Raw genomic sequence first — 12,037 nt, 5'->3', positions numbered from 1 at the left:
GGGTCGCCGTAGCAGGGGCCCTTGCTTGCGGGCGCCATTCACGCGGCCGTCGCGTCGGCGGGACCGCCTCAGCTATCTGCCCGCCGGAGATGCAACTCCACCCCCGCCGGTCGCCTCCCAAATCGCCACACACATAGACACGGGTTCGAGAGGAGAGGGACCGCGATCGCTATTGAATCAGATTTGGGGGGGGGGCCTTCATGCAAATATGCGGTGACGTGGCGTGGGTCAAAGCTGGTCAAACGAAAAAAGAACCTCGCATGAATCACTTAACTAACATTTAGGACCCAGACGTGCATTTTAATACATTAGGAACCTACTTGACGCTTCTCGTAAACTTTAAGAATCGCCCATGCATTTAACTCTTCCCGTAATGTAAAAATGCGCCTACTCGGCGTCAAACTTCCCGCCATTTGCGCCACCACCAAGCCCCCGATGCCATCCTCGCCAGCGCCGCGCCGCCGCCCGCCGGCGGCGGCGACCAGCACCGCCCTCCTCCCGCGGCTCCGGCTCGCGGTCGGCCATACCTCCCCGCGCCGCCTCCTCCTCCAATCCCTAGCGCTGGTCCTCACCTCCAACCTCTCATCCACCCACGCCGCCGTCTCCTCCCGCCTCCTCAACTCCCTCCTGCCGCACCTCCCCGCCAGCCACCCCCACCTCCTCCGCTTCCTCCCCTTCGACCACCTCACCCTCCTCCTCCTCTCCTCCGGCAGCCCCAACCGCCACACCATCTACCCCCTCCCCGCCGCCTCATCCCTCCACGCGCTCGCCGTCCGCTCGGGACACCTGCCCGCCGACCTCCGCCTCGCCAACTCGCTCCTGGCGCGCTACCTCGCGCACGGCTCCCACGCCTCCGCGCGCCGCCTCTTTGCCGACGTCCCCCGCCCCGACGCCGTCACCTGGAACACCCTCCTCCGCGCCTGCCTCCGCTCCGGCCTCCTCCCCTCCGCACGCCACCTGTTCGACCAAATGCCCGTGCGCGACCTCGTCTCCTACAACTCCATGCTGTCCGGCCATGCCGCGGCCGGGGACATGGACGGCGCACGGCAGCTGTTCGACGGGATGCCCGAGAGGGACGTGGTCTCCTGGAACTCGATGCTGGCCGGGCACACCCGCTGCGGAGACATGGAGGAAGCCAGGAGGATGTTTGATGCGATGCCGGAGAGGGACGTCGTGTCGTGGAACTCGATGCTGGACGGGTACGCCCAGGCCGGTGACGTCCTGGCGGCGAGGGCCGTGTTCGACGGCATGCCGAGGAGGAGCACTGTGTCCTGGAATGTCGTCCTGGCGCTGTACGCGCGGGTGAAGAACTGGCGGGAGTGCCTGAGGCTGTTTGACGCGATGATGGCGGTGGGGGCTGCCGTGCCGAACGAGAAGACCTTCGTGAGCGTCCTGACGGCCTGCGGCAGCCTCGGTGATCTCGAGAGGGGAAAGCGGGTGCACGACCTGGTCCGACAGAGGTGGGAGACGCTCGTGCCGGACGTCCTCCTGCTCACGGCGCTGCTGACTATGTACGCCAAGTGCGGGGTGATGGAGGCTGCGAGGGTGATCTTCGACTCGATGGGCGAGAGGAGCGTCCCGTCTTGGAACTCGATGATCATCGGCTACGGGCTGCATGGGCAGAGCGAGAAGGCGCTCGAGCTGTTCCTGGAGATGGAGCGAACTGGGCCAAGGCCGAACGAGACGACCTTTGTCTGCGTCCTGAGCTCGTGCGCCCACGGCGGCCTGGTGCTCGAGGGCTGGTGGTGTTTCGACAGGATGGTCAGGCTCTACGGCGTTGAGCCCAAGGCCGAGCACTTCGGCTGCATGATGGACCTCCTCGGCCGCGCCGGGCTGCTCACAGACTCCGACACCCTTGTCCAGAACCTGCAAGAGAAGGCGTCCCCTGCGTTGTGGGGCGCCATGGTCTCGGCCTCTCGGGCGCAGAACGGCTCCAGGCTCGGGGAGTTTGTCGGGAAGAAGCTGATCGAGATGAGGCCGAAGGAGGTTGGCCCGTACGTGCTGCTCTCGAACATCTACGCCGCGGAAGGGAGGTGGAACGACGTCGAGAAAGTGAGGGAGATGATGAAGGGGAACGGGGCCGAAAAGGACGTCGGGCTGAGCCTCGTTGGATCAAGTGAACCAGAGCACCGTATTGGTACTGAAGATGGCGTTGTTCTGTCGATGCTGGGCGAGATTGGCGCACATCTGAAGCTGCCGTCCGTGGAGCCCAAGCGCATGGAAGGGAGGCTGTGACTAGGAGATGTTGTGTGAGTGACTCCACCGGACCGGAGGGCATGCATGTTGCAGCCTCCCTTGAGCAAGAAGATCTGACGCCTTGTATGCCGTTGCTGATCGTGGAGCCGGAGCATCAGGCTCCTACTACACTACTGGTGCTTGTGTTGTGCCGGGGCCAATGGCCGAAGAAATGAAAGCCGGGAGTGACTGCTGGCTGATGGGCAAGCCACGGAACTTGGAAAAGAGATTTGTAGGTCGAAGGCTTGAGAAGGAAGACGAAGCAGAGTCAGTGGAGGTTCTTGTTGTGCTCCAGCTCTTTCCAGTGGGCGGCTGGCTACTCAACTGATCAGGTGATGCGATGTGATGATGATGGCATCAGCTGAGCGACGGGCGGACGGACGGCGTCTGCAGCAAGCTGCAAGAGGTATTTGTTCCTTGGACAGGGTAGGATGCTAGCCAGCCTCGTGGGCATGAGTGGACCGTCCGGTGGAATTGGCATTAGGATCTGTATAATAGAAGGACGAGGGGAAAAGGAACATGACAAGTGCGAGAGCATATTCCACCTCTTTTTTGACTAGGCATATTCCACCTGTTGGCAAACATATGCGTCCAACGTTTTCGTGACCACCATTTGCCTCTAAGGAACAGTAAAATTGTTGCAACTATTACTGTTTTACATTTTTTTTTCCGTCAGGCAGTTTTTTTTTTTCATTTTTTTCGCCTCCTGTGAGCCCCACCTGGCATGGAGATGGCTGTGTTGCCCAACAGAGGGGGAAAGAAAGAGGCGAGCAGCAGAAGACGAGGCCAGCCCAAGAAATCAGGGATCGATCGATCGGATCCAACTCCGTCCAGTGCATCGGTCCTATAAGACGAGGACGAGCCACCGCCCCTTCACCCAACATACCTCCTCCATCTGCCTGCCGCGAGAGTCCTCCACTCCACAACAACCATCGAGAAACAAGCGCCTAATTCTTCTCTCGCACCATGGCGTCCACCAATGGCGGCTTTGCCAGGTACGTACTGCTTTCTCTGCCACCCCAACCCGATCTCATTCTTCTCTTCCGACGACCGACGCCACGGCCGCCTCCTTTCGCGATCCGCAGGGCCAGCCGAGGGAGGCGATCGCTCCTCGGTCCTCGCGTGCATGTGTCAGAGTCGAGAGAATCCGCAGCAAAATTAATCAATCCCCGCCGGCGTGCGGCTGACTGTCCCCATCCCTCCCCGGTCGTCCCGACCCACGGCTCGGATTCCGGCTATGGTTTCTTTGATCCGTCCATCATCGATGCCTCCCCGGCTATGATGTCTGCAGTTTTTTTTTTTTTTGTGTGTGTGTGTGTAGTATTCATTCGATCTTCTTGGGGTCAGTGATTGTCTAAAGCGGCCCGGCTGGCTGGTGCGCGTCCACGTGCTTGACTGAATTGGGGAGCTGGAATCTTGTCTGTCTTCAGCGGCAGGTCGATAATAACAAGCTGTTCAGAGACTCCATTGTTATTCAGGAAACTTCTCTTATGATCTATACATGCAGTTTCGTTATTCGTAACAACCTGCTCTGTTCATACATGTCAAGCTAGCTAGGGTGAGAGTTTGGGAAAAACAACTAAAATTTTGCATGCCAAACGACTGTCAGCGATATCCATGTGAAACTGGAACAGTCGAACCGTACAATTCCACATTTCGGAATTGAACAAGAAAGGCAGGCAGTAGTCGACGTTCTCTGTCTTGCTTGATTTGTTCCATGGGAACAATGATGCTGTTTGATCATTAGCCCGTCGTCTTGATAAATGTCTTCTGCTACACGAGTGTTGTCGTCCGGTCTCTGCGCCTGTGATAAATCCATGTCTGCTGCATGAGTGCTATTAGCAATTCGCCGTGCGTGGTTACTTTGAAATACCTGCGGTCTTTAGTACCTTGGGTATCGGCACTTGCCAATGACGTGATTCCGATACTTGGCCTGTCCGGTTTTTCTTGTTCTATTATTTAGAAAAATGCAGGCAGACTCACACATCTACGGCTCTCCCATGTATATGTAAAAGCAGAGAAAAGAAAAGCCCTGCTTGCCTGTATTCTTGGGTTTTTAGTGTGGGCTGCTTAAATATCATTCAAGTCAATCATTTGCATGTTCAGATAGCACTTTGAAGATTGTGAATGCTGAACTTTAACTGCTTTCGGTACTTTGTAGTCCCCTCGCAGCGACCGTTCCGGTTGAGGCGGTTCTCTTTGACATCGATGGCACTCTGTGCGACTCAGACCCTCTTCATCACGTCGCTTTCCAAGAAATGCTTCTTGCGGTAACTAGTTTTATAAGATGCGTGATATTTTTTTATATTTTATTAGTTTTGCTAGCAAGCTGACTGGGCTAATGGATGTAAACAGATTGGGTACAACAACGGCGTGCCCATAGACGACGAGTTCTTCATAAACAACATTGCTGGAAGGAGCGATGTTGAAGCTGCCCAAAATTTGTTTCCAGACTGGCCTCTCGAAAAGGGGCTGAAATTCCTAGAGGAGAAAGAGATCAAATACAGAAGGTACACCGAGTGGGAGTTACTTGGTTATATGATTTTTCTATAAGCAATGGATTTTATGTAAGGTTGCCGATGGTTCAAGTATTCTTATGGGCTGTTCTCATTGTTAATGTTTTTATCCTTATTTTTTAAAATTCTTCTGAGAACCACTAGTTGGTAAGTACTCCTATGACTTGGTGAGGATAAATATTTATAGTCCCTTGTTTGTTGCAGTTTGGCAATGGAGCGCCTAGAGCCTGTAAAGGGACTTGGCAAGCTGGTTCAGTGGGTGAAAGATCACGGCTACAAACGTGCTGCAGTAACCAATGCCCCAAGGATCAATGCAGAGCTGATGATCAAACTTCTTGGTCTATCAGACTTCTTCCAGGCCGTGATAGTTGGAGGTGAATGCGAGAAGCCAAAGCCCGCACCCTTCCCATACCTGAAGGCCCTCAAGGAGCTCGAAGTATCTGCGGCACACACCTTTATCTTCGAGGTATGCCAACACTAATAAATTATATCGCATTTTTTTAACACGCCATCTGGATTTGCGGACACATGGTACTAAAACATGCTTTCCTTGCAGGACTCTGCTTCAGGGACGCGTGCGGGTGTTGCTGCGGGGATGCCCGTCGTCGCCGTGTTGACGAGGAACCCGGAGAAGTCCCTAGAGGAAGCCGGGGCCGCATTGATCGTCAATGACTATGAAGACCAGAAACTGTGGAACGCGCTCGAGGAGATTGACAGGGAGGAAGCGAAGCTAAAGAGTGGTGGGGCATGAGACGATGATGGCGACGAACAGTTCATTAGACCACTGCAAACTTACCCATTCTTATTATTTATAAGGGAATCTGCGCCCTGAAGTTATTATGGTAGGACAGAGCTCATCTAGGTATTTTGAGCTTTTTAGTTTGGTATATGTGTTTGTTTCTTGTTGTCTATTCCTTCTGTACCTAAGTACTTGTAGTTGGGGAGCTTCTGGACCTAAATATTTGTAGTTGGGGAGGTACAGAGGGAGCAGGAGAGAAGCAAATAAGAAACTTTTGTGCCCATGACATGAGATTGTTCGGTTGATGGGGCCTATGAAAATGGCATATCTATCAGGCCCATTGCCTACCAGCTCTGAATTTTGACTGGTGAGCACTCTGTTTGATTGAGCTTTGCTTTATTATTAATCTGAAAACAATATGATAATGATGGACATCGCAATGGGGACTGCTCCTTCAAACAGAAGTTATTGGTAGCACAGAGACTCTTTATGATTCAAGGGATTCTACATCCTGAAGTTATGGTTTCACGGAGCTCATCCAGGCATTTCGAGCTTTTAGTTTGGTATACGTGTTTCTTTAGAAACAAATAGAATATCTTTAGAGCCCATGCCATGAGATTGCTGTGTTGATGGGACGTATGAAAATTGCAAATCTGTTACCACCTCCGAATTCTGACTTGTTAATCATCAGATCATTATGTTTGATTGAACTTCTCTTTATTATTTTGAATCTGTAAATTTTTATTTTGCGGGGAAGTATATGGTGATGATGGACATCTCAATGGGAGCCACTTCTTTCATAAAGCAAGTGACAAAAGTTAGAACCGGTCAGATGATGTTGCCATGACATGAGATGGATTGCCCCAAAATCTCACCAACTAACCAAGCTCTCACCTACCCTAAAAATAAAACACTCTCACCGACCAACTTTTTCTTCCTTACCAATTTGAACATCCCATGGCACATCAGGGCCAACTAGGATGTGGATCCCAGCTCACCGGTGGAAAAACATCTCGAAGCTACAAAAGACCGGAGTCTACCTCGCCGTACATGGCAGGGGCTACCTGAGCTACAACGACCAGAAAATGTTGACAAACCACCTGTGGACACCCTTGTATACTCTAGATTTTTTCACTTATTAGGGTTTTTAGATGAGAATTGTCTATTAGTTAAGAGAAAGCAACACTATTATACTCTATAAACCTTTACTAAATATTTTCTTGACGTGTGCACTATAGAAGCCTCTACCAAGATACTTGAATATATTAAATAGAAATAACAACATATAAGGACACTAGAATATGTATTTAAGTAGTACAAATTGTTATGTGGATGGAAATGATTTTTGTGATATTTTATGCTTTGTTTAGGTTTAGAAGTAATTTGTTTTAAGAAATGTCCAAACTAAAAATATATGATCAAACAATACATTTTTTCATAACAAATTGTACTTCCAATATTTCATTGTTGTGTTTATGATTATACATGTTTGAGTTGTAAATGATAAAATTTGATATTATTAGTACCAATGCAATTGTTTATTCCATATTACTAGACAAAATAATAAAACATATACTCAATTTTATATATTAATTAAAAACAATTTAAAATACCATGATAGTGAAATGTAAAGAAATTAAAAATATTTAGTATAAATGGATGAAAATTGAATCAATTATATTATTACGGTAGTGCCTATAACTCATCTATCTGAGTTATAGTTTGGCCTCATTCATCTGACCAAAGGTGACGTCATGTGTTTGTTGTCCTAACCCATTTTGGGTTGTCTCTCAAGCTAGGCTTTCTAATTCCTTAGCAGCCCAATGTTGTAGTCTATTGGTAATCAATTGTATAAAATTTGAATAAGCTTGTTTTGTATGAGCTGTTGTGTATGAGTTTCGGGCCTCTTGATCCAGATGACCTGCGTCGCTCTAAGTATGCAACCATGGTTATTAGAAATGGTCACGAGGAGCAGCACTTGCAAATTTACCCTGAGTGGCAAGAGAAAGTATCCAGCAATGATTATTAAAATCAATCAGGATTGGCTGCACTTACATATTTGCCCATGTTGCATCTCTATCTTTCAGTGGGTGGAGGATGCTGAAGAATATGGGTGGTGGGTCCATATTCCAGTGGGTGCCAAAAAAGAAAATAAAAATACAATGAAAAAGATAAAAAAACATAAGTTCCCCTTCTTTTTTAAAGTGACTCAAATTTTCGGCAAAAAAATAAAATATAAAGATTTCTAAAAAGAGACCATCAACGACATAAAAAGCAACGTAAAAAATGTTTATAAATACAAGAATATACTTTTCATGACTAATAAACTAATTTTTGAAAAACATACTTACACTCTCCAGCCGCCCAATTTTGAAACTTACATTTTCAATACCATCATGATTTCTTTCTTTTTTGGTGGCTTAAAAACTTGAGTTGCGACCTGTCTTTGAAAAAAAGGATGCAACTACAACTACCCCTTAGAGATGCAGTTGCAGCCCGCCTTGTAAAAATCATGCACTTGTGACTATCCCCTAAATGTGTGTAATTGCAGCCCTGCCTGGGAAAACATGCAGTCTCATGTCTCGCCTTAGAAAACATGTAATTGTGGTGCTGCCTTATGAAAAAATGCAGTTGCGACCTACCTTGGAAAGTGTGCAATTGCGCCCCGCCTTGGAAAACGTGCAATTGTGGCCCACCTTAAAAACATGATGTTTTGGCGTGCCTTTAAAAAAGTGCAATTGCGACCCATCTTAAAAACATGCGATCACCATCCATCTTAAAAAACATGCATTTGTGACCGATCCTTCGAAAACATGTAATTGCGATCCGCCTTTGAAAAACGTGCAATTGCGGCCCACCTGAAAAAACCATGGAGCACATCTAGTTACGTCCCGTCTAGAAAAATATGCAATTGCGACCTACCATGAAAAATGTACAGTTACGGCCCTGTCTTGGAATACGTGTAGCTTAGATCGGTCTTTAAAACCATGAAGTTGCATCCCTCTAGAGGTATGTGCAATTGCAACACCCTAGAGACATGTGCACTTGCGGCTCTTTCCTCCACCTTGGACCATGTTAAGTTGACACTACCCCTAAAAAGTACTACATGAAGTTACCCTTAGACCGGTCTTGGAAAAACTTTCTACAAGTTTTTATAGAAATAACTTATAACTGTGATCCCTACCTTGTGAAACGTGCAAAAATGTAAGCCCTATAAAATCTTGCAAAAACAACCCAGAAAAACACAATAGATTGTGTCATTTTGCGGAAACTAAAAAGAACCAACTGGATCATGGATAAAAAAAGTGAAGTGACACATGTATTAAAAAAAGTGATTTTAATCCTCTTTAATAAAAACTAAAAGTTGAAGTGAAAATACGCATGCATCAAAGCTCTTTAGAAAGAATTCTGATTATGAGCCCCTCATAGACACTATTTACTATCTCCGTCACGGTTTAAAAGACACGCACGTGTATCTAGGTCGTCAATATTATTTAATATAAAAATTATATCATTAGAAAATAGAATATTTAAAGTTTTTAATGATATATTTTTATAATATATGCTTATCATTAAGTTGGTTAAATTAACGACCTAGGTATACGCGGCGGACTTATAAAAAGTGACAAATCTCCTCGGCTCATTATGAGCCTACATATAGAAAATAATAGCCACCCATAAATTAACGCATGCACGCAGTAAAACCTGATAATAAGACGAAAACTCCCAACTAAATTAACAACTACTTATACAATGAGAGGCGTGCCTCGGCTGTACATTGAATCAGGCACAAAGTCGGCCTACGAGAAAAAAACATAAAATGGGCCATGAGCCGAACAATAAAAGGGTCACATGTGACGTCTTCGGTTTAATCGTACGCTAATCATACACGCAAATGCGTATGATCAAACCCAAGGACTCACGGGAAGATATCACAACACAACTCTAGACACAAATAAAATAATACAAGCTTCATATTACAAGCTAGGGGCTTTAAGGGCTAGAATACAGAAGCTCGATAAACACACGAGTCAGCGGAAGCAACAAATATCTGAGTACAGACATAACATGGTCGAGTAACTGTGTGGTTGTAACATCGGGGGAATCCACCTGTCTTAACAACTAATCACCAATGATCCGAGTAACATGGTCGAGTAACTGTGTGGTTGTAACATCGGGGGGAATCCAAAGTACCACCCTCGTTGGATTTCGAACGATGTATCCGTCAAGGTGGGCTTAGAGGAATCACCCTCGGGGGTCCCACACTTGAGGGGTTGCACGACAGGGGCATCGTCGGGAATGATGAAAGAGGAATCACCCTCGATAACCACGACCGACTAGCTATACTACAGAGATAACATCAGGAGTACTTAGCGAGGTGTCACCCTCGGTACCCGATAGTATCTCTGTAGCATCGTACAACTAAGGGGGGTGTATGTGTTGTGTCGGGTCTGGCTCGTCGATCAGGGATCGAGATTTGGAAACAAGCGGGGCAACTGGACTACGGGGTTAGAAGGGATGACTGCTCCATCTATACTAAGCAGATTTAAAGGTACAATACTGAAAGTAGCAGTTCATCAAAAACAGCCTATGCATCAGATATAGGAGCTAACTACAATAGTAGCAAAAATACTAATGCAAGCAGTAGGAAGAAAGACATAGGCGATATAGGAATGATCAAGGGGATTTGCTTGCCTTGCTGCTCTGCGGCAAAGGACTGATCGACAGGGTCGTAGATGTACCCGACAGCAGCGTCAGTCTCGGGGTCTACCGTTAAGAAGAGGGGGAAGAAACAACAAATAATAGCAACGGTGCAACACAATATATGACATGGCAAGATGCGGGCTAGACATGAGCTAACGCAGCAACATCCGTCATAGACGGGTCGGAAGAATATCTGATGATATTTTTCGGGTCTGGGGCTACTACCGGTCATACGGAAAACGATCAAAAAGTTCCATGTTTGCTATGCTAGGGACGCGTGACAAACGAATGGACCGTGTCTCCGGGTTCGTCTCGTTCTGCTGATCAACTTTCATGTTGAAAATATTTTGATCCGACTTACGCATTATTTAATATTAATTTTATTAATTACTTAGTAATTAAAAACAGATTTAAATAAATTGATTAAAAGCAATTATGACATCAGCATGATGTCATGCTAACATCAATAGTTGACTGGTCAACTGACCAGTGGGTCCCATGCGTCATAGACTCAGTTTTTTAAACTAAGATTAAATAGTGATTAATCACATTAATTTAGTGGGGACCCACGTGTCATACTTTGATAGGTTAACTTAATTATCTATTTAATCGATTATCTAATTATCTAATTAATTAATTAATTAATTAACGGATTAACTAATTAATATATCTATTTATTTTATTAATAAAAACATATATATATATATATATATATATATATTTCTTTTCTTTCCTCTACAAACATATATACATACATAATATAACATACATACAAAATACATACATGTATCTAATACCTACATACATACACAAATACAACATTTTCATTTCTATCTCCCTCTTTCTATCTTAACTCTCTCTCGCACCTCTTTGTTCATCTCTCAACAGAGAGGAAGGGGGCAATCTCCACTACACCTACGAGACCTCAACGGTGCCGGAACGCAACGATAGTTGCCGGAACGGAACCGGGACGGGAGGAGAAGGAAGGGGGGGGGGTGCTCACCGCGCCCATAGATGTGTAAATGGGCTCGAGGGAGAGCGACGGCCGACGGGGTGCTGCAGTCCGGCGGGGGGCGAGGGTGAGCTCGATGCAGGGGTTACGAGGGACCTGTTCCCGGTGGCGGTACAGTGAAGGGCGGCCCGGCGGCGGCGCTGGTGAGGCGGCGGTGGTCGGCGGCCGGATTCGGAGCGGCCCCGACATGGGGCGGGGCGGTTCCAGCGCGAGGGGGGAGCGGAGGCGATGGGCCGGCCGTGGTGCATCCCCCGGCACGACGCGAGGGCGCCCGGGGGCAGGGGGAGGGAGACGAGAGTGAGCCGGTGGGGGCGCTGCAGGGTGTGGGCGCCAGCGCCTGGGGGAGGGGCCGCGGCGGTGCGAGGTGAGCAGGGAGGGTCGGCGCGGGTGAGAGCCAGGGAGAGGCGAGCGGCTCTCGTGGGGAGAGAGGGAGGGAGATCGAGGTGGGGGAGCGGGGGCCTCGGTGGGGAAGGTTGGGGCCGATCTGGGAGGAGGAGGGAGGCTTGAGAGGAGAGGCTGTGGGTGGGGGTGGAAGGGTGTCGTGGGGGTGGTGGAGTGGAGGGAGGCCCGAGAGGAGGGAGCTCTCGGTACGTGAGGTAGGTGGGGGATGTCGGTGGGGAGGGATCGAGGTAGGTGGGGATCTCGGGGGAGAGAGGGCTCAGGTCGAGCGAGCGGGAGGGTTTGGCGGTGGCCAGAGGGAGTGGGGTGTGGAGCGGAGCTGGCCTAGGGTTCGCCCCCCCTTGCTGGGCCGGTGGGGAGATGGCCAGCTGGGCCACTTGGCCCAGCTGGCAAGGGGGTTTCTTATTTTGTTTCTTTTTTATATATATTCTT

General features: G+C 48.3%; 2 protein-coding genes across 2 annotated transcripts; both read left to right on the top strand.

Moving 5' to 3' along the window:
* The first annotated feature begins 270 nt into the window (after positions 1-270).
* LOC123426747 (pentatricopeptide repeat-containing protein At4g02750-like) lies at positions 271-2,882 on the top strand. The gene has a single exon (XM_045110628.1). The coding sequence runs from the start codon at positions 382-384 to the stop codon at positions 2,233-2,235; it is 1,854 nt and encodes a 617-aa protein (XP_044966563.1). The 5' UTR covers positions 271-381; the 3' UTR covers positions 2,236-2,882.
* On the top strand, positions 2,255-5,848 carry LOC123426748 (haloacid dehalogenase-like hydrolase domain-containing protein Sgpp). Its single transcript, XM_045110629.1, has 5 exons — positions 2,255-3,230; positions 4,397-4,505; positions 4,591-4,745; positions 4,956-5,217; positions 5,308-5,848. Exons 1-5 carry the CDS (start codon positions 3,202-3,204, stop codon positions 5,500-5,502), a joined length of 750 nt encoding a protein of 249 aa, XP_044966564.1. The 5' UTR covers positions 2,255-3,201; the 3' UTR covers positions 5,503-5,848.
* The last annotated feature ends 6,189 nt before the right edge of the window (positions 5,849-12,037 follow it).

Source organism: Hordeum vulgare, chromosome 2H, assembly GCF_904849725.1.
Source record: "Hordeum vulgare subsp. vulgare chromosome 2H, MorexV3_pseudomolecules_assembly, whole genome shotgun sequence".
In the NCBI taxonomy this organism is placed as follows: Eukaryota; Viridiplantae; Streptophyta; class Magnoliopsida; order Poales; family Poaceae; genus Hordeum; species Hordeum vulgare.
Note: the sequence above shows the minus strand (reverse complement) of the source record. Positions and strands in the feature narration are given on the sequence as shown.